Source organism: Mesocricetus auratus, unplaced genomic scaffold (assembly GCF_017639785.1).
Source record: "Mesocricetus auratus isolate SY011 unplaced genomic scaffold, BCM_Maur_2.0 Super-Scaffold_100676, whole genome shotgun sequence".
Classification (NCBI taxonomy): domain Eukaryota; kingdom Metazoa; phylum Chordata; class Mammalia; order Rodentia; family Cricetidae; genus Mesocricetus; species Mesocricetus auratus.
This window is the reverse complement of record NW_024429266.1, coordinates 35687539-35711131: the sequence shown is the minus strand read 5'-3', so window position 1 is coordinate 35711131 and position 23593 is coordinate 35687539. Positions and strand designations below refer to the sequence as shown.

At 41.7% G+C, this 23593-nt stretch overlaps 1 protein-coding gene across 1 annotated transcript in view; it reads left to right on the top strand.

The window, feature by feature from the left end:
- The window catches only part of Acbd6 (acyl-CoA binding domain containing 6), a 133105-nt gene extending 115844 nt beyond the window's left edge, over nucleotides 1–17261 (top strand). The window contains exons 7-8 of the mRNA XM_040737808.1: nucleotides 3000–3030; nucleotides 16133–17261. Coding sequence (XP_040593742.1) covers nucleotides 3000–3030; nucleotides 16133–16287 — 186 coding nt within the window. The 3' untranslated portion in view covers nucleotides 16288–17261. The remainder of the gene's footprint in view (nucleotides 1–2999; nucleotides 3031–16132) is intronic.
- Nucleotides 17262–23593: the final 6332 nt, after the last annotated feature.

Genomic DNA, 23593 nt, shown 5'->3' with positions numbered 1-23593 from the left:
AATATGAGATTACACTCGGGACTTTTTCTGTCTCATTCACCTCTGTGTTCCCAGTGCTTAGAACAGGTCCTGGGCCATAATAGGAACTCAGCACGTTTTTAATTAATTAGGAATTTTGTCTGTGGCTACCTCTTTACATTCATTGGTAAAAGTGATTAAAGAAAATTAATTCTCGATTCCAAGTGAGGTAAGGAATTAGAAATTAAGAGGGACAGAGCTCTTGGCATGTATGAACAGAATAAGTAAACATGAAAGTTTATCCAAATAGCAAGATAATGTTCTCTCTTTATTTTAATTCCCAGGAGTTGTATTGTGTGGGTGTGTGTGAGTGCATGTGTGAGTCTGTGTGTTTTGGCACAGGGTCTAACTATGTAACCTTAGCTGACTTGGAACTCACTACGTAGACAAAGCTGGCCTCAAATTCGTAGAGAACTGCCTGCCTCTGCCTCCTGAGTGCTGGGATTAAAGGTGTGTGTGCACCACCAAACCTGACATATTCCCAGTTTTTTGACGGAATCTTGTCATGAAACCCTGACTCATTTGGTATTCACTGTGTAGCCCAGACTGTCCTGACATTAAAGTGGCCCTCCTGCCTCAACCTCCCAAGTGCTGGAGTTGCAGTTTAATGCCACCCTGTCCAACTGAGAACTGTACTTTTTAAAGATGAATAATTGTGGAAAATACAATGATGGAAAAAGTAAAGTCCTAAGATAGTAGTAGACTCAGAAGCCCTTTCTGGAATCACTTTGTTTTTCTGGACATTTGTACGGAGACTGTAGAAGTGAGTATAAACGTATAAACCCACCAGGCCAAACACATACATACATCTTTGCCGTCTAACACTGAAAACTAGCAAGGTAGATGTGGGTCTTGAGCCATCTTGACCAGTTCTGCTCTTTTCATTTGCGCTCAGCCGTATTCAGACCAAATTCTCTGGAGTGAGACTCACGATGCTGTGACTCCTACATTGACATCACTCTGATCCCGTTCAAAGCTACCTCAGCTCTCCCCCTCTTTCTCTCCCTTTATCTTGGGGGCAAAATGCGACAAACGAGGAGTGAGACAGAATCTGTGCCTACAAACTAGTGAGTTACTCCTCCATTGCTGTGATTAAAGCACCGTGACCAAAGCAACTTAGAGAAGAAGGCATTTATTTGGGCTGATGGTTCCAGAGGGTAAGAGTCCATCATGGGGGTGGGGCGGCAGAGCAAGTGTGTGGCATCTGGAACAGGATGCTGAGAGCACATATGCTTTACCATAACAAGCATGAAGCAAAGGGCATACAAAGGACATAAAGATTTTTTTATATCAAAGCCCACATGAACTCCAAGCAGCAGCACTAACGGAAGAACCAAGTGTTCAAATGCCTGAAACTATGGGGACATTTCTCACTCAGATCACCCCAGGACCACCTGTGGTTCCTTAATTGTGGAGGCTGCTTCCTGTCTTTTACTTTTCTTAAATTGTATTATTTTTATCCTTGCTGATGAGCATCCGGAACTTAGCCACTGTGGCACCCAGCTAAATGTACCCTGTCCACCCTCTCCCCAGTTAGTAATACTTTTCCTGTTTTGTCTCACTCAAATCACATACACCTCGCCTCTAAATTCTATGAGAAGCACAATTCCTAGTAGGAAAACAAATTACATTGCCTCATGCTTGCTCCCCTGCCTCACCAGCTGCCGTCCCTGCCAGGATTCTAGGTTCCAAAAGACCTTAATGACTTTTTTTCTTACTCCCTGTCCGAATCAGAAAATAATTTCTCTGTGGCAGCTTCTTGTTTTTTGTTTTTTGTTTATTTAGAAGATTAAATAGAGATGCCTGTTATGATAACTCTTCCCATCAGCCTGGTTCCAGAACTGTGTCAGTCCCAAATGAACACGCAGGATGCTATATTAATTATGAAGCTGTTGGCTGTTTTCTGTGGTTTCTTATTGGCTAGCTCTGACTTAATTATTAACCCATAACTGCTAATCTGGGTATTGCCACATGGTCTTCTTTTGCCAGAGAAAGGGTCTGGACCTCTTATTCCTTGCATCCTACATGGTGACTCTCTGCTCTTGACTGCATTTCCCAGACCCCTCCTCGACTCCTAGTCCCACCTATCTTGCCTCCCTATTGGTCAACAGTGCTTTATTTATCAACCAATAAGACAAACATATACACAGAAGGACTTCTCCCATCAGATGCCCTTAGCCAAAAGTCCTGGAGCCAATCCTCATCCCCACAGTAATGGGAAAACAGATACAGGGTACTCAAGAGCAGTTTGATCACAGTCCACCCTCCATCCTTTATTACAGTGGCCTAAGGTGGTCATAGCACAGGCTCCGTGTTCAGGGTAACTGCTAAATTCTGTTCTTTCTTGTGCTTTGTATAGTTTGTTGGATGTATTCTGCCTTCTGCTTTCAGTTTAAGAGGTAACACTGCTTAGAAGTAACAGTCTGTTTTATTGTTTTACGTCTGTGTTTTAAAAGAAAAAACTAGAATGTTGAAATTTCCTGGGTAAACTATGAGAAGACTTGTTCTTAACTACTGGAACTTTGCAGATTTTAAATCACCTATCTCTATGATGTTTGATCTGGTTAGGAAGCCTAGCATCTTTAGCCTGGAATTTGGAATCTTACAAAAAGACATTAAAAAGTTGTTAACTTTTACTAAAGTCATGGATTCCTTAGATTTGGAGGCAAGCTTGGAGATCAGTATCTACTGGTGTCCAGGGTAAATACTATGTGATAGTTTTTCTTTCCCTAATGCAGTAACCAAGCTGCTACATTTGCCTGGATTCTCCATAGATCTGCTTCTCCTCTCCATCTGCTGTAACTGCTGCCATGCGCTATGACAGCTTGACTTAAAGTGACTATGAGGTGCAGAGAAGCAACAGCTATTCCTGTGTCTGATGATCCTATGGAACTTTGGTATCCTGTGTGTTTGCAACAGTGTATATACGTAAACATACTTACAGACCTTTCCTAAAGTGTATTGTTTATGTTCTTTTACAGGACAACGAAGGTCAGACAGCTCTTCATTACGGTAAGCTATTTCTGAATTATTGGTCACATTTGAACATTTTGTCTGTCTAAGCCTATGTGGTAGAGCTAGTAGAAATGCAATAACTGTCATCAGCAATAGCAGCTGCTCCACCCACTGCTGGAAATTCATTGTTTCATTTTTGGTACTGCCAGGGACGAGCAGGGTGCTGATCTTTGTTATTATAGAATCTAATCTCTCCCCTATTTAAAAAAGAAAACAAAACAACAAAGCTCTCCTGAGGCTGGGGAGATGGATCAGTTGTAGAAGGCTCACCATGCAAGCATGAGGAGCTGGGTTCAGGTCCTAGACCCCACATGAGAGCCAGCACAGTGGCGTGCATCTGAGCCTGGGCAAAGGCAGAAAGGTCCTAGGGGCTCGTCAGCCATTCAGGCTAGCCAAAATGGCAAGCTCCAGGTTCCCAGAGAGACTTTGTCTTAGAAGATAAGGTGGAGATCGATAGAGGAAGACACACAATGATGTTGACCTCTGACCTCTGCATGCACACACTGGGCTGGCCCTCCTCACACATGCATACACTACACATATGAAAGAAATACTTCTGATGAGCCCCTAACCTGCGGTTTTACTATTTGTAGTTTTAGTTGCCCACAGCTGATTCTGATCCAAAGATATGAAATGTCAAAATTCTAGAAGTAGACAATGAATAGATTTTAAATTGCATGCTGTTCTGTGTAACATGAGGAAGTCTCATGCCATCCTTGCCCCTTGAATCCAGAACATGACTTTGGCGTGTCTCAGTTACCAGAGAAGCTGATCACAGTGCTAGTGTCCAATGACCCTTTGGTAGCAGCCAAACAACTAGGTCATGATGCCTGCATCATTTCCCTCACTTTGTCTTACCACATGGACGTTGAGTCATCTCATATCATCACAAGAATTGTGAGCATAGTACAATAAAATGTATACAAAAGTTTCTGTCCCACCTGATTCCACAGCCTTTCTGTCCCAAATAAACACACAGAGTCTTACATTAATCATAAACTGTTTGGCCAGTGACTTTGGCTTCTTATTGGCTAGCTCTCTCTTAATTATTAACCCATTTCTATTAATTTATGTATTTCCACATGATCTTGGCTTACCGGATAATGCCCGAACATTCTATCTTCCTGGTAGCTACATGGTGTCTCCCTTTAGACATACCCTTTTCCTGTTTTCTAAAAACAGTAAAATATAGACTAGTATAACTGAAGAAAGAAAGCAAATTCAATATTTAGATCATTTTGTCTACTAAATGATTATCTTTACTTCACCAGTCTAAAATATAGAGTAAAAATGATCTGTAAGGCAGAGATAATAGCATGGCTCTCAGAGAACTATTAAATAAATTCAGTGTAATAAAGAGATATTATAAAATACTAACATAGAATTCAGAGATTGTTTGTGTACGAATATTGTTGAGTAAAAGTCAGACATCAGTGTCTAAATCAGGTCAACCACCTTGGGTCATTTCAGAAAGGAACACACAGACTGCCTTGTCAGTCTGAACAATGCTGTGCTGAGGGACCGAGATGCCCACAGCTGAGCATATATTTAGGTGTGATGAACACTGGATTACCTGGGAGTCTAGACTGTTGGACTGGCTGTTTGCCCATGTAAAGCAGCCTGATAATGAAAATTGAAATGTCTCCAAAGGCCTGCCCCAACTCACTCACAAGTTACTGGTATTATCTGGAGAGTAAAACCAGCAGGAAAACAAGAAACTTGGGAGTTCATTTCACTTTTGAACATATGCCAGAATCCTAAGGAAATATTAGCAAATGAAACCCATACTTTAGGCAGAAAGATATCTCATAATCCAATTGAGTTAATCCCAGACATTGAAGGTGTACATTTTAAAATTTATTAGTATGATTTTCTATGTTTCCAAGTTAGGTGAAATACCTAATTCAGTAATTGAGATGTGAATAAAAAGCTTGTGAGAAAAGTCACCACTCAATTTAGGAAGTTTAGTAAAGTGGTTCAGACCTCTGGGTTTAAATGAGACTTGTGCTTGACATCCTAGTTCTCCGCTGACAACACAGGCTGTTCAGTTCACTATACTTTAGTTTACACTTGATGAAATAGAGGCCATTGCCTCAGACTAGCTATGAGAATGTAAGAAGTTAATTTATGTAAAGTGCTTAGGACAATGCCTGATACCTGCTGTGTATGCATACAATGTTAGCAGGTTTTTTTATTGGCTTTTTTTCTATAAAATCCTTGGATAAAATAGATATACAACATTAGGGTTGCAGCATTAGTAGATAATATTCATATAACACATCCACTACCAAAAGAAGGTCAATAAAAGAAAGCTATATAGAAATAATATTTTCTTATATGACTGGAATTTAGCTAGTTTAAATATGAAGGTGATTCTACTAAGTGTGCACCAAAATGGTAGCATAACAAAGAAAAAATGAAAAAACATTTAAAAAATTAAAACACTACATTAATAGTGTAGAATGCTGTCTGCCTGAAACAAAATCAAAGCAGCAAGACAGGAAGTACAAGTATAATAGCAAGTGTGACTCAGTGAGTGAGTAAGGAAGGCACCCAGTGCTGTCCTCTGGCCTCCATATGTGCAAGCACAAGCATGCATATTCACTTGTATGCACATGTACCCACATACAGCTATGAACACACAAGTGCCCATACACATAATGTATTGCTATGATAAAACACCATGACCAAGGCAACTTATGGAAGAAAGTTTATTTTAGGCTTATAGAGTCCATGATGGTAGAGCAGAGGTAACAGATGGCAGTGGCTGGAGCAGCCACTGAGTGTTTACATCTCCAACCACTAGCAGGAAGCAGAGAGGGCTAACTCAGAATGGCACACATCTTTGAAACATCTTATGCATATATGGAAATTATTAAAATTATTAAAACTGCTTTTTATTCATGTGATTTTGAAATTGCATAGAAAGCTTATCTTATAGATATATCATTAGTCCAATCATAACTTTAATTTAGAAATGCATTTCTACCAAAAGAAAGTTTAGAGTCAATTTCACTCACATTATAGGAATTGGGTATTAAAAGAAAAACAAATCTTGATGTTTTCAGTATTTCTTGATTTCATTTTTATGGAAAAATTAAGGATGCATACATACACACACGTGTGTGTGTACACATACACATATATATCTTTTAAAGTTTTAGGAACATATATATTGTTTATTCCCCGCATAGAACATTTTGAGTTCGGGTATTGTTTTTAGATTAATTAATTCAAGTATGCTTTGTTTTCAAGTGAGAGTCCATTAGCTTCTCTCACCAGATCGTATTTTTTTTTCATTAGAAAAACACTTTAAAAAATAAACATGTGCTAGGCTATGGTGGTGCATGCCTTTAATCCCAGCACTCCCAGCACTTGGGAGGCAAAGGCAGGTGGATCTCTGTGAGTTTGAGGCCAGCCTGGTCTACAGAGTGAGTGCCAGGACAGGGTCCAAAGCGACAGAGAAACCCTGTCTCGAAAAACCAAGATAGATAGATAGATAGATAGATAGATAGATAGATAGATAGATAGATAGACAGACAGACAGACATGCTTTTTTTTTAAGATTTGACTTAGTCTAACAGTATAAAGAAGTAAACCAGATTATCTATTTCAGATCAGTGTCTATTTGGAGGGGGCAGCCCCATTTCACACAAACTTAAAGTTCAAATTTATATTCTTGATTGTTTGGGAAATCATCAGTTAAGAAACTAGTCTTGTTTTTACTCTCCTACCTCACTCACTAAAGGAAGTGTATACTGGACTTGCTGCACCCTCTCTCTATCCACACCTCCCCCTACCTCTGCCTCTGTGTGTGTGTGTGTGTGTGTGTGTGTGTGTGTGTGTGTGTGTGTGTGTGGTGTACAGAGTATATACAGGGGTGCAGTGTGTACAGGTGTAGTGTTCACAGGTGTACAGAGTATATACAGGTATACAGTATTCTACAGTATACAGTGTGTGTGCACAGGTGTACAGAGTATATACAGGTATACAGTGTGTATAGTATTCTACAGTGTACAGTGCGTGTGCACAGGTGTACAGAGTATATACAAGTATACAGTGTGTATAGTATTCTACAGTGTACAGTGCGTGTGCACAGGTGTACAGAGTATATACAGGTATACAGTGTGTACAGTATTCTACAGTGTACAGTGTGTGTGCACAGGTGTACATGGAGGCCAGATGCTGATGTTAGGTATCTTCCTCTATCTCACTACCTTATGTTTTTGAGTAAAGGTCCTTCCTGACCTAGAGCTCACCAGCTGAGCTGAGCCAGCTGTGGTCTCCTGTCTCTGTCTTCCCTGTGCTGGGATTACAGGCACACACCAATGCCCCCAACTCTCTTGCACAGATGCAAAGGCTCTGCTCAGGCCCCTTGCTGTGCAGAATGCATTTTACTGACTGAGCCATCTTCCTGCCCCTAAATGCTAATCTTTTTCTAAGAATACATTTTCAGTCCAGCACTCTAAGTTCCTTAGAGGAGAATAAACCCACAATTGAGCATTACAGACTCCAATCACATGCACATCAGTGGGTGAGTAAATCACATGGTTCCCTTTTTTTCACTCTCGGTACTTATTGGGGGAGGGTATGCACATGGCACAGCACACATGTGCAGGACAGCTTGAACAAGGTGATCCCCTTCCTCGGCTATGTGGGTCTTGGAGATTGAACTCAAGTTGCCAGGCCTGGTGGCTATGCCTTTACCGCTGAGCCATCTCACCAACACAGGGTTGCATTTTAAAGGACTTCAGTGTAACTCTTGAATAAGAGTTATTAGAACAAGTTTGTAGAGTTGGGGAATCAAAAACATGAGAATGAATTTCACCAAAAATGAACAGGCATGTATAAAAGAGTGTCAACTCTAGTTTAAATAAAAATTTTAAAATACAGCAATTATACTATGGCTAGGTTAAAGTATGCAGTTAGCACAAGTAATGGAAGAAAGAAAAGAAAATGGTGTGTTGAAAGCTGTGTGTAAGAAGTCAAGAAAGAGCAGGCCAGGAAGGGAGAGAGAAATGTGGTAGAGCCTAGCGCCTAGTAAAAAGCCAGAAGAGTGGCTGGGGTAGAACACTTGCCCATGCTTTGACCTCTGCCACCATTCATACTCATTCTCCCTCCCTCTCCCACCCTTGACTTATTTTTATCTCATGAGCATGGGTATTTTTGCCTGCATGTATATATGTACAACATGTGTGTGCTTGGGGCCTACAGAAGCCAGGAGAGGGTGTGAGATTCACTGGAACTAGAGTTACATATGGTTGTGAGTCACCATGTGGATGCTGGGAATTGAATCCCAGGCCTCTCGAGAGTTGCCAGTGCTCTTAATCACTGAGCCATCTTTCCAGTTCCCTCTACTACCAATTTTGTTACTGTTGTTTTTTCGAGACAGGGTTTCTCTGTAGCCCTGGCAGTCCTTGAATTCACTCTAATTGGAGGGTGACCACGAATTCAGAAATCCTCCTCTCTGCCTCCCGAGTGCTGAGATTAAAGGCGTGAACCTCCTTGGCCTAGGTATTTTTTTTAAGAGGAAATGGGAAATTTCTTGTAGAATCAATATATAAGAATATAAACTGGCAGGGTGTGGGTTGTATGCCTTTAATCCTGGCACTCAGACAGAGAAAAGAAGATCTCTGTGAGTTCAAACCCAGCCTTCTATATTGTGAGTTCCAGGACAGCCAGGGCTACATAGACAGACCCTGTCTCAAAACAAACAAGGAAAGATTATTTACTCATAATTCCTTGAGCCAGTAAAGTGCTAGACTCTTCAGATCCAAGAAGTACACGGCATAGTTGTGGCAATCTGAAGTATTTTCTCGTCAGGATGCTGTCCAGCAGTGAAAAGGAGCCCCAGCCACATGAACACAGTGTGGAGCTCTTACACCCTGAGCTCAAGACGCTGAACCCAAGAGTGCATGCAGTGTACTTTCCCTATATGAAAGCCAAAGGGTTATTAACTTGGCTTGTTGGTAAAACTAGGGGGCTAGGAGGTCTTTCTGGGATTCTAATACTGATATGATGCATGCATAAATTACATGGATAGATTTATCTTTAGAAAACATGTATGTACTTTATAGCCTAATATGTCCTACACACACAGCGGGGATGGGGGGGAAATAGGACATAAAGTAGTAGTGTTACCCTTTCTGTGTCCTAGTCTTTACAACAAATGCCCAAGCATAGATATTCTTTCCCTGCTTGCAGATGAAAATCTGGTGGCCAGAAATGTTTTGCTAAGGCCTTTACAGCGATACAGGCCACTGCACAGGTCTTCTGACTGCACATCCACTCCTGCTTTCTAATACCATACACAGCCCCAGTGTCAGGTAGAACTCGCATTTCTTTGTAGAAAATAACTTGAGAGAGGGAGAAAAAGGGTGTTATTTTGTTTTTTGAAACAAGATCTCGCTGTATAGCCAGGACTAGCCTGGAACTTGCTATGTAGCCCAGGCTAGCTTCACACTCGTAATACTCCTGTCCAGCCAAAATACTAGGATGACATGTACTTTACTAGGTATGCACATCCAGCATGGAAAGTAACCTTTTACAGGAATAATTAGTAAAAATGGGGAATCCCTTCCTACTGGCCTCTTTGGTCAGTGAGGCAGAGCAATTTCCATGACTGTACCATGAGTAAACACATACTGATACTGATGTCCTGTATGTTTTTATAATCTTTTTCTGTTCACTGAGATATTAGACATTAGTAGAAACTGTCCTTAATTCAGGAATCTCACCCAAAATTGATCTACTGAAACATCCTCTATTTCTTTTTCTCAGGTTATATTAATCTTTGTGGAAAGAACCAAGCAAATAACTATACATGTTATAATCAAAGTAATTAAACACTAGCATAATATCATTAGTCAGAGGTTTTGGCATTGCAGATACATAGCACTAAAATGTTCTGACAACTCAGGAATGTTTCATGAGAATTAATATTTTTAGATTAATAATCACTTAGAGTAATTCACTTTTAGTTGTATTTCTTTACTAGTTTACTGGAATTTTGGCACTTTTTAGGATAGTCAAAATAGTCTTAAATGTAATATTAGTAATAATGATCATTTATTAAGCACCTATTATATGCCTAGGAGTCTGTTGAGCATATTTTATTCATTTAGTCATTTAATGTTATTTAATCCTTTTTATTTGGTGGGTGCTCAGTGGCTACTGATTTAATTTGATTTTAGGGTGTTAACCTGTTCTTGGAATTTTCATAAAACTGTAAGTATGGTTAAATACAGTGAGCGCAGACAGTATTGGGGAGGTCTTTGGGGGCTTAGCTATTACTTTTTATGAATTACAGTTGAGCTTGACAGCTGTCCTTGTGTTGACAGCTCTTCTGATTATAGCAGTTGTCAAACTCCATCCTTAAGCAGGTTGTAAATCCTGGCTTCTTCCGATTAAAACTGGGTCAGAGCCAATCGCAGGTTAACTAGAGGCCACGATTGTGCTACTGCATGTCCTTACTAGTTTGTTTTAGATACTCTTTGTGTGGAAACATATTAAAACCCTATTTCCCCACATTTTACCTGGTGTTTTGAGTCTTCAGCTACTGGCCCTCTTGTTATTTTGTGATTAAACGTGCTCCTTGCTGGGGTATATTGGAGTAAGTGTGGTCTTCCTTACAAATGGCCTGTTAGCTTTCCCCTCCTCTTCCTCCACTGGGAATACTAATATCATTGCATCTGTGTCTCCCAGGGGAAATCAAGGCTTTTCCTTGCACGTGTGGTCATGTGATTGCCGAGTGGGCTGGCTTTGTATCCTCATGAGCCCTCAGGCTTCCGTGGAAAGCGCCATCTGTTCTGTTCCTTACACACTGTTACAGGGCAGTGGGAGGAGGCATTCGAGTGAAAATAAATAAAATAAAAAAAGAAAGAAATTCATCATCAAAACCCCGAGGATTAATGGAGTCAGAAGGCTCACTGCTCTGAATGAAAATTCATCTTCACCTGTGCCAGTGTCAGGGCTGCCTGTGTGGCACTTGACAAATAGAGGTTCCCAGGGTACCATAAATTCAGCAACTGTGCTGGTCCCTGTAGACTGGCTCGGGCTTTTCCAAGATGGGCTTCTGACTGTTTTGTATTTCCCTGAGCATTGTGGGCACTGATGTTGCCCTCGCTAATTTGGTGAAAGTTAGCAGCGGTTCCCCTCTCCGTTCTTCTCTTCTTTACTTTCTGTCTTCTTTGCCTTTGTTTTGAGAGAATGAGAAGATCACACATTCTGGCTTGTGACCTGTGACTCACTAAAGATGCCAAAGGCAGGGGAATGAATTCTGAGCAAATTCTACGCTGGATGAAAAGGACACAGATAAACAAACAAACAAATAACTATCATGCCCGGGAGAGGACATGAAAAGAAGCAAGCATGTGATTGGAGACCCAGCAATGTGTTGGGCACCTGCTGGAGCCAGTCTCCCCCAGCATGCCCCCCATAAACCCTCTTCTGATCAGCATAAAACCCACTTGTGCAGCTTTATAGACAAGATCCCCTCATTTTAATCAGTCTGTTTCTTTCTTTCTGCTAGGACACCCTGCTTGTTTGTGCTTCCATGTGGGTCTGTCTTGGTATGAACCTCAGGTGCTTTTTATTTGTTTTTTTGGTTTTTTACGAGACAGGGTTTCTCTGTATTGTTTTGGAGGCTGTCGGTCCAGCCCTGCCTCGAACTCACAGATATCTGCCTGCCTCTGCCTCCCGAGTGCTGGGATTAAAGGCGTGCACCACCCCCGCCCGGCCCTCAGGTGCTTTTTAATAAAACTCTTTATATGTATATGCTGTACACCCCTGCTCTGAAATATTGTCAGTTAAACCTCACTCTCTTCCCTTCACTGTGTCATGCTAGGGGACTGTTAGACAACGTAAGTGCTGTTTCCTTAGTTGGGTGGCCATGGAATTAAATTCTTAAGACTGCTCCTGAGTTGAACCTGAGACTACCATACTTCACTACTGGAAAGCTTGCTTCGTGGTACGGCACATATGAAACTACCACTTTGCCTGAGAGGCAACACTCTGTATCTTCAGCACACATAGCCTCATCCTCCTGCTTAAGGGTTGGATTAGAAGAAGTGTTAGATCACAATGGCTATCCTGAATTACCCTGCCCGTTTATATATGGAGTTTGTGACAGACAACATTAAAAAGATCCCACTGTGAGGAGCTAACCGAGTGCTCCTCCCAGGGTTTGAGGCTGCTGCTGGTGAAGCCCCTACTGAGTGGCTGTTGTTTTGCTGCATATGTTCTGTGAGTAGGTTTCAGCATGTGTCCTCCCAGCTACTTGAGCCCAGTGAATCTTTAGCTTGCTTCTATCCTATGAGACTGTCTGCATTTCAATCTACGTGGGTATACAGTTATTTGTGATTAAGCTCCAGAAATTCAGAGTAAAAATGTTGATTGAGATTATTTGAGGGGGCAGTTTTAAATTCTCAGTGTCAGTTGGTGGCCTGGTCATATGGCTCAGTGGTAGAATACATGCTTAGAATGCATGAGGTCCCAGAATGGCAAAACAGAATGGTGCGGGGAGATTCCAAAAGGAGTGTTCTGATTTTAAACACTTTGTGTGATCTTGGGCCTTGGCAAATAGCCCCGTCTCTGCCTTCCTCCCTATCGGTGCAGTTCCTCAGGAATACCCCTCGTGTCTCAGGATCCACACATACACCAAGCAGCAGTTTTTCTAGGCATGGAACATACTCCCTGTCTCCATCCATTCATTCATCAGATGCTGCCTTCATTTGGAAGAGATCCCACACCACTGAGGGCAGAGATAGGGTTCCCAAGAGGTCTTATTTTACCTCAGGAAATGCCCATCCTCCACTCTGGTTCTCTTAGAGCCAGGTTCTCTCTGTCTATGGACAAGAGTTTGGTGACCAAGTAATCAGGATGGGAAGTAAAAAACCATCAGAGGCCTGGAGAGATGGCTCAGCCATAAAAAGGCAAAGCTCACAACCAAAAATATAAAAAGGCACCAGCGCTACCCCAGTTTATAACCTTTTGTTCAGCAGCTCTTTCCTACTTCATAGCATAAAATCAGAAAGCTGTAAGCTGGAGTCACCAGCCTGGGAGTGAAGATAGTCAGGCCCTTTCATTATTACTACCAATGGAGCAGGGTGGTACACACACACACACACACACACACACACACACACACACACACACACACACACACGAGACAGTACATACACACCACACATGTGCAAGAAAAAAATCAAGAATGAGACAATGACCTTATATTGTATTGCAAAGCAAACAAGGAAACATTATGAACAACTTCCAACCAATAATTAGAGAGCCCATATGAAATGGAAAGAGTTCTTAGAAGGTATTATCAAAGTTCTCTTTCTCCAAGAAAGGAAGGAAGGAAGGAAGGAAGGAAGGAAGGAAGGAAGGAAGGAAGGAAGGAAGGAAGGAAGGAAGGAAGGAAGGAAAAGAAATTTCTGTGGTCCTACAGCCATTAAAGAAACTGGTTTGGTAGCTTAAAACACCCTCAATAAAATCCAGGCTTCCATTGCTTCTGATGTTAACTTCTGCAGATGTTTATGCATAAAATAATACCAGTTCTGCACACAAACTGTTTCAGAAAATAGAAAACACTTCACAAGATTATTAGCAAGTAGAACACAGCCAAATACACATGAAACAATAAACCATGGTCAAATAAGCATTACCTAGGCATGCAAGATTGGTTTGACAGTTTGAGATCATTGTATCATAGTGATCAGACAAAGCCTGTGAACATCTAACATAGGTAGAAAGGGCTGTTAACAAAATTCACTCTTCTGTTGTGACTAAAATAACAAAATAGAAATCCTGGTTGTGTATCCCTTTCTCTATGAGTTCAAGACCAGCCTGTGTACATAATGAGTTCCAGGTTAGCCAGAGCTATGTGGTGAGACTCTTTTTTTAAACTGCAACGTAGGGAATTAGCAAGCTAAAGCCATCTGCAGTGTCAAGAGGCCAATTGCTTTCCTCCGTTTCCTCCCCCTCTGCCGTAGTGCTGTGTATCTGCCACAACACTTACTCTTTTTGACTAGAGTTGTTTGTTTATAAGAAGTTCTCAAAGCGGAATCTCAACTGTATCCTTGACAAGACTGCTGCAGTATTGGCTCACAGCAACAGCCCTGGGATCAGCCTCCATAGTCGTCTGTGCCTTTCCTTGGGAGGCATTCTGTTGTTGCAGGATGCATTATACCACAAAACCCCTGCAAAATGTGTGAGCATGGCAAATCGCCGCTTTAGAAATGTCTCTGCTCCCTAACTTGAGAACTAGGACATTGCAGTGCCATCCATGAGCCCTCGTGTGTGCCAGTCACGTCCTTCTTTTCGTGCCCCCAGTAACTGTGGTAATTACCACTACTGTAGTTTTGTTTTGTTGCAACAGGGTCTCACTGTATAGTTCCAGCTGGCCCAGAATGTACTATGTAGGCCAGGTTGGACTTGAGTTTATCATAACCCTCCTGCCTCTGCCTCTCAGATGCTAGGTTATAGGTGTGTGCCCATTTTTATTACAAATTTTATGTGAATGTTTTCTTTTATAGTTTCCACTATGTATCTGTATGTCTAAGCAATAATGTTTAATTTTGTCCGTTTTTTAAGTGTTTCCTTAGATAGAATCCTGGTAAATTGTGTTCTGATTTGTCTTTTTTAAAATTATTATTCTTCGACATTCTGTGTTTGAGATAAACCCATGTTGTGTGAAGTTGGAGTTCCTTAGTTTTTACTGTTGTGTGGGATTTCACTTCCCGACGAAGTGTTCTGTTTCTGCACATTACTGGTCATGAACATTTGAGCCCTCTGATCTCTGCATTTGATGCCCCTTAGGAATGGTGCTGATGTGTACAGTCTTCCAATACCTGCTGGAAAACACAAGCAGAAATCTCTGACAGTCACTAGAAACATCTTTGGGGGAGGGGGTTTAAGGAAAGCCTGAATGACAAGTTATTGTCCAAAATGACTGCCCGTGGAACATGCTCAGGAAACTTAAGGTGCCTTCCTTCTAGCAGGGTTCCTCTGCCTAGCATTGTCATTGAGTCTGTATTCATCTCTGTTTATGTGAGTAGTGACGTGTAAGCTGCTCACCTTTCCTGTGTTGTTGCTGTTTGTTTCATTTTGTGTGAAATGCCTGTTTTGCCTTCAACCCAGTCATCTCAACGCCATCTAATTGTTAGAACCTCCTTAATTGTAATACTGACTTTGGCATAAGTCTGACTGCAGTATATATGCAGAAGATAGATAGATGGCTCTCTGCTCTAACCCTTTGGTCTGTTTGTCTTTCCTGGGGAAGTAACAATGCCATCTTCATCACAAGTCTGGACATCTGTTGGTCTCTATGCCTTAGACCTAGTGCCCTTTCTCTCCTTTTAAGATTTGGGGGGCTGGGGAGATGACTCAGTGGGTAAAATATTAGCTGCATAAGCATGAGGAGATGAGTCCAGAGCCCCATCACACACACATAAAAGTCAGGCTGTGCCTCTGTAACCCCAGTTCTGAGGGATGGAAACAGCAAGATCCCAGGAGCTTGCTGGCCAGTCAGCTCCAGATCCTCAGAGACCCTGTGGAGAGCAATGGAGGACACTTGATGCTGACCTCTGATCTCCACACACTCACACACAGGTGAGCACACCTGCCCATATATGTGAACATACAAACCCACACACAAGATTTCACATAGTGATTGATGTTCTAATTACTAGACCAGGGTTTCTTTCTATGTAAATTTAATTATATCCATATACTTCCTCTTCAAAGACAAAGCAGAATGTTTTCTTTGATGCAATACTTTTAGCCTTTTGACATAGGTTACCCACTTATCATTATTTGAAAATGTAGATCAACATAAAATACTTAACCACTGTGTTTTTTATTCTTTGCTTTCATTTTATCCCTGCAAATAGATCAAAGCCTCACAATTTTACAAGTATGCTTGTATGTTTCTATACAAGGAAAAAAAATCTGATTTTCTTAAGACCTGTTCTCGCTGCAAGGCGGGGTCATCCTCAGCCACCACAAGGGTGTGTGCTGTTCTGCTCGCCCTGGTAGTTCCTGCCGCACAGGAGTGATTCCCCTGTAACCTCATTTTCATGTTTCTCAATTTCCCTTGCAGCTGCTGCCTGCGAGTTTTTGGACATTGTGGAGCTGCTGCTCCAGTCTGGCGCTGACCCCACTCTCCGAGACCAAGACGGCTGTCTGCCAGAAGAGGTGACGGGCTGCAAAACGGTTTCTCTGGTGCTGCAGCGGCACAGAGCCAGCAAGGCTTGACCCAGAGACTGGAAAACACAGTCTCATAGGACAGGACTTCAGGGCGAAAGAAACTGCAGAAATGATACTTCTTTACCACCCGTTTTTGGTATGCATTGGCTAATAAAATCAGTTCTGAGGAACTGGGATTTTGACATATCAGCAATTCATTCTCCATGCATACATTCTGGGGTGTACGGTTTTGGTGATGAACATGTGTACTGTGCATAATATAATCCAATTCTGCCGAGCGCGCTCTGAAATTTATCACTGCTCCAGAGGGTGGGGAGAGGAGCAGACAGATCATATTTCACAATATTAAACATGGCTGTGCGTCTGTGCTCTCTATCTATCTATCTATCTATCTATCTATCTATCTATCTATCTCTCTTTCTCAATACAGAAGCAAAATGTGCCAATCGGCACTACAATTAGGGAAGTTCCATGAAATCCCAGCACAGTAAAGCACGAATGTCCCTATGGCATCTTCACACCTGATCTGCATAGATGGTGTGAACAATGGCTGTTCTGTAAAGATGAACTTGAGAACAAATTAAAGAAAAGAAAGCAAGAGGGAGAGGACAGGATTTTGTCACCTGGGCCATGGACGTCACATCACCAGTCAGTTCCTGAAAATGAAGACCTTGAGCATTTCAGTGTAGTACTCAGCAGCCTCCCTGAGGACTGGGACACGGGTTCCGGAGAACACATTAGATCAGGACTCCTCAAACACAGTGCAGGGAAAGAATTTCCCTGAGGACTCAAAATTAGCTACAAGGGTCCTTGCAGAAGTAACCTAAAAAACCCAACTCAGTCCTGGCCTGCATCCCCCTTGGCTGTTGGCTTGCCGAGGTGTGTTACTATTGGAGTTGTTTCTGGGTACTAGAAGAGCATCTGTTTGGTTTTAGAAGCATAAGTAGGCAAGTGTGCCATGGTTTTTTTGTTTGTTCGTTTGTTTGTTTGTTTTTTAAATAAACAATTGTACCACTACTGAACCTGACTCCCTATGTTTTCCCTTTTAAACCTTAAGAACTCACCTAAGGAATTCCTTGATGTTCTTATTGCATAAGAAAGATAATAGAAATGAAAGAAGAAACTAGTCGTGGTGCAAACATAGCCATTAAGAGATAACTTTCTAACAGGCGTGACTGTTAAAATAGCATGCACCTTGCTTAGTGGAACCCATAGCAGTGCATACTGTTTTTGTTAGCTTGAGCTAGCCTAGCCTGGAGCAAACCCCTCCACAACATATGGCATAGAAGTACTGCTTGTTTTATGATTTTTATAACTTTATACATTCTGAGATGCAAAACCAAATCATTCACCAAGACTAATCATTTTTAAAATAATTTCTTAGTTACCTGTGGAAATGATATGTCCATTGGTGCATACTGAAAGGTTAGTGTAATTCTCTATTCTTTGTTCTTTTATTACAGTCTTAGCTGTGTTGTAGTCTACCTTTAACTTAAGTAATTTGTGGTCCACATTGTATCTTTAAAAAAAAAAAGCTGGCTATGGTGGCACATGCCTTTCATCCCAACACTCGGGAGGCAGAGTCAGACGATTATCTGTAAATTTGAGATCAGCCTGGTCTACAGAGTGAGTTCCAGGACAGCCAGGGCTACACAGACCCTATCTTGAAAAACCAAAAAAATAAAAATTATACATTGGTTACAGTAGAAGTGACTGAGACACTATGTGCAATTTTTTTTTTTTTTTTTTGGTTTTTACGAGACAGGGTTTCTCTGTATTGTTTTTTGAGGCTGTCGGTCCAGCCCGGCCTCGAACTCACAGAGATCCTCCTGCCTCTGCCTCCCGAGTGCTGGGATTAAAGGCGTGCGCCACCACCGCCCGGCCCTATGTGCAATTTTTAATTGACATTATTTCGTTCATCCTTATGGCATTTGCAAATCAAGTTATTCACTTAAATTTTAGAATAATTCTCTGAACAAGAAACTATCCAGGAACTTTTCTTCCTTCCTTCCTTCCCTCCTTCTTCCTTTCCTTCCTTCCTCCTTCTTCCTTTCCTTCCTTCCTTCCTGTCTGTCCATCCGTCTGTCCATCCATTCATCTATCTTCCTTTTGCAGATAGAACTCAGTATTTCTTAGACACGTTTTTTAAATGCTTGTTCTGCCATATTTAAAACTATATAGACTCTTTAAGCAAAGATATGGCTTGCTTTACTTTACTTTAAAGATCTTAAATTCAAGATTATGAGAACAAAACAGTTATCAGTGAGGCTGAGTGCTGTGGCGCCCATCATCCCAGCACAGAGGAGGCTGAGGAGGAGGGGTTACAAGTTCAAGGCAAGCCTTAGTTACATGCAAAACCTCATCTCAATAAATAAAAAGTATATGGAGGGGGATATCATATCAGTTCAATATTTTCAAATCTGGTGAATTCTAAAATCAATTTCCCAAATTTCTATTCTTTTGTTCCCAATATCTGAATTTTCAAAAGCCTTACTACCCCATAGCAATCTATGGATCATTTTCCTGGGTCTTCTATAGAAGATTTCATCCATAAATGTCAGTGAACACTGAGCCATGGTTTATTTTCATCCCCTTTAAATTATTGAATTATTATGCTAGCGTGTCACATACCGGGCAGACCCTGAGTTCATTACCAAACACTGCAGTTCATCAACAAAGGACAGTGCCCTGAAGCAGACAGCCAGCCGACTTCCCTGCTCCATGGTGACTGTGTTTCCATGTACTCCAGCAGGCTAAATGAGTAGCCACTGTAGCTTCATGCTGGTCATGTATAAGGCAGCTGCTTCTGAGAACGTGACATAGGAAGCCTTCAGCCAGGAGTCATCTCTGCTCATACCTCAGCAAACACTTTAAAATGTCCAGCTTCTTTGCTTTTAATGTTTCCCAGTGAGGATTTATTCACCTCTCCCTTGCTTTCTGCTTTCCGATTCGCTATTTCTGCTGCATGTGAGCATGTTTAAAATGGTTACTAAAAGCTGCCTGGCAAGAGGACTGAAAGTGGTGGTATGGTGATGTACTTGGTTGTTGCAGCATCTCCTTCAGTGTCTAGACTGTACGTGCTACCATCCTGTTCTGACTGCAGTCTCGATAGTATAATTCTTTTATTGCCGTCCTGAACACCACCTCCATAGTGCACCTATGTATGAACATGTGTTAGACTTATTTCCTTATGTTGCTTGGGGGGGGGGTCTGTGATCAGAACACTGCTGCTGTCTTTCCGCATTTAATATTTATTCATGGTTGTCATTTACTTTGTCCTCTGTCAACTGATCTAAAAGGCCCTGATTGCCTTTACAGTAGTCTCATGCATTCATGGTAGTTTTGGTGAACACTGGTGAAAAATGAGAAAGACAAAGCCATGTCAGCAAATATCAGAGAGCAGGCAAAGGATCTGGACTACTTTGGCTTCAGAACCCTGGCTGAGTTTGTGTGTGTAAATAGTTTAGAGACTAAAGGCAGGGCCTCGTGCCAGCTAGGTGAGTACTCTGCTCTAACCTACACCTGACCTTGCTGAGCCTGTCTTCCAGTTTGGAGCTCTTAAAGGTTGAGGGAGTTTCAGGTCACTCTGAAAAGCTGGAACCTCCTGCCTTGGGACAGTGCTGTGCTTGGAACAGAATTTTGAGGACCTAAAGCCCATGCATTGTCACCATTAGATCTTTCAGAGATACAGTTTCTGGTTCCTGTCACAGGCAAGAACCTTTGGTTGGCTTCTACCAGATAGTATACATGGTGTTGCTATGCCTTTTAGAAAGAACTGAACAAGAGTTGGTGGTGATGGTGATGGTGGTGTGGGTGCTAGAACCCAAAAGCCAGGACCTTGGATTTGCTAATGCCTATCACCATGGTTTTTTGTTCAATTTTTTTTGGTTTTGTTTTTCTTTTAAGTCATTGACCAAGAATCCAGCTCTAATACAGATTCATATGCATATCCACACTTAGCTACTGCACTAGGAGTCATTCTGGCTAAGAAGTTGAGCTCTGAATTATTTGGCTCCAAGTTTGTACAGCAGTGAGCCCACTGATGACTTGTATGTGTCTGGTGAGATTTTAGCATGTCTATTTAACCTTGTTTTCCTTTTCAGAATGATGTCATAGGCATTGTTTAACCTGTCATCACTGCATAGTAGCTCTGTAAAGCCGACTTTGTTAGTAAGACAGTGTGAGGAAAAGCCGGAGTTGGTGATAGAGCCGCTGTTGAGGACATGTCTTCTGGGTCCCATTTGCTCTTGTTAGACCCAAAGCAGGCATTCCATTCAAGCTATGGGTATTTCTCAGACTTACTGACAGTCCAGTCCAGTGACACATGGCTTTCCATCAGCATGGGTGTTAAGAATTAACATGTTTTAGGATTCCACCTAAGATATCTAGAAAATCATGGATTAGCATCAGAAACTGACTAAATTGATAATAATCTCTGTAATATTGAAGAGCAAGGAGTCAGCCAGCTGGTCATATGCTGCTTGCTGTCCCTCTGCTTGTCAGGTATAAGGAGAACAGCTGAAGCACGATCTCCGGAATTCTGGTCTGTGTTTTTTAATGTTTCAGCAGTTTCCTGTTAAAAGGTTCCTATGATCCAGTGACCCCTCCTGTTAAATAAGAATTTCATAGCTTCCTGCCAGTTTTAACTACTTGACTATAGGTTATTATTCTATATGAAGTATATCATCTCCGAGATTAATGAATAAAATGTGTGACTGGCAGAGTTAGCTTGTTGTAAAAAGGTTTCATGTCTAGAAAAATATGTGCATTAAGACTTTTAATGTGTATTCTTTTTAGTTGAAATACAAACGATAGTCTAAAACTTTGAGTCCCTTAAAAAAATCATTTTACAGATCTTAACACTAAATGTGTATCTACCAGATTCAATGCATAATGAAAATGCATTAAGTTGACATATTAATAAATTTCAAATCCTAGCTCCTAAGGTGGTTTAGGCCAAATGTTTTCATAGTAATTAAAATACTAGGCTCTAGTCTGAGGCAGAATTCTCACATTAGCATTTCCAGAGTTGGATGTCTTACATCGTGGTGGGTATGGATCCTGTTATGATTTGGGTCTGAAATGTGGTCCCATAGTTTGTGTTTAATGCCTGGGCCCAGCTGGGAGTCTGTGGAACAGTTTGGACTTGGGGCTTCCCTGGCAGACATAGGGCAGTGGGGGCAGACCTCAAGGGTCATAACCTGCCCAACTGTGTTTCCTCCACCTCTGAGGTGTGGAGTCCCAACACACACTCCTGCTGCCTTCCCCGCCATGGTGGACATGCCCTCATACTGTAGGTCTTCTCCACAGCCACAAAGCAACAGCAAAAGTGACTCGTGGAATTTAGTTGTCTCTTGACCCAAGTGATGTGTAAACTAACGTACCTTACCATCATTGATACCAACCACAGTTCCCTTTTATGCAGGGTTTATTCTTAGGACCTTAATTTAACCTAAGAATAACTGCAAAGGTAAGAATAATTGTCATTTTCCCGAATCTACAAAGGAAATTGAAACTCAGAATTGAGCTTGTCCAAGGTCATATAAACTAGGAACAGTAAAAGACCCATTTAACATAAGCTTCATGATACATAATATATACATTATACATGAGTATTATGTCTTTGAAACCTCAGGGATTTTTCCAAGCCCTTTCATACCAGATCCAAAAGTTTTCCTTCAGTGATATTTTTCAGGATAAGCAAAACCAGCTACCTTCAACAGTTGCATTATGGGGTATCTTAGTGGATTTTGTATCTATCCATTTGGGCTGTCTTTTAGAACTCAGAAATTCCTTAATTCCGTCTTGTGGTCATGTGACTAAAGGTGTGGTGACCCTGTAGAGCTTTGCCTTGAGCAGGCATCTGCCTGTATTCCTGTAGCCAGTCACAGTCCTTCGCCAGAGAGGTTTTGGTCTAAGGTTATCAGACCCATGGAATCGTCACTTCTTGTTCTTATCAGTTAGCATGTATAATACACCAACCGTGCTCAGATTTTCAGACATGTAATTAAAGTCTAAAAGCAGCTAGAAACTCTGTGGTGCACACCTGTAGTCTCTGCACTTGGAATGCTGATACAAGATGTCCAAGGCCAGACTGGGCAACACAGCATGATCCTGTCTCAAACCAACCAACTGAACAACCACAAAAAGACGAAACCAGGAAAATCTGTCCTCCAATGTGCATTTGCCTCCAAGGAACCGTAGTGTTTCCTGTGGGTCTCTCTCTTAGACCAGAAATGACCATTTGACCTTGAATGCTGTGGAAGCTGGACCTGTGGGTCCATGAAGACAGTCACCTGCGTTCAGCGGGCTGCCCTCTGTGGCACAGCTATCGTCTCCCCTGCAGCCAGGTCTATTGTTTTCTCTCACTTGTGTAGCATCCTTGGTTCTGTTTTAATATTTAGCAGGTGAGTTCATTTGATGGACACTTTGTGGAATAAAAAGCCATTTTAAAGTACTCACACTCGGGATAGAAAGTGGCACTCCAGTGCGGTGGCTTCCACAGAGCACATTTGTGGAGCCCAAAGCTTAGTGCTGGATATGTTTATAGCACTTTAGCCCTGTTTGTGAGTTTGGAAGCCTTCCAATAAAAGAAGAGAAAGACATATATTATTGTTTATAATCTGCTTTATCCCGCCAAACCTTGACTGAACAGACTTGTGGATTGCTGTTTAAATCCCTCCGTGCCTTTAACTACCGATACCGAAAGTGGTTAATGCGCTGTCTAAACGAAGCTTGGCATCCACCGCAGGAAATCACTTTAATTGAGGAGCATTAAATGTTAAAATGATTTTCTAAAAAAGGAAAAAGCCAGCACACATATTGAGTATAAAACTCCTAGCCCACCAGTAATAGAGTTTCTTGGTTGTCATAGGCCTCTAGCCTGGGTGAGCTCTCAGCCCTACAGTTGACAGGTGTCGACAATGTAACCTGAATTCCCTCGGTCGGTCACAGTCTGCAGCCACCCACCCCTCAGCCGGCCAGTGAGCAGGCAACTTCAAGGACTCCTCCTCGGAGAAGAGGAGGGAGCTGTCAGCTTTATGGATGTTTGCTTTTCTGCAATAATAAACTAGTCCCAGGTGACTAAAATATGAGATTTAACCCCAAAGTCCTTGCCTGAGCTTTCCATTGCTGTGGAAAAGCCATCTGTTAAAACCTATTTACCATTTTAATGGCTTAAAAAAAACTGCTTATTTCCAACTGGAAGGGTATGCCAAGACCACTTTTTTCAGTCTGTATTTTATCTTTTATAAAGCAGCCCCCCCCTGCCTTTCACAGATCCCCAAGCCCCTCCCAAACCACAAGAGATGCTGGTCCAGACTTGGCTAGCAAGAGGAAGATAAATCTTTAGTAA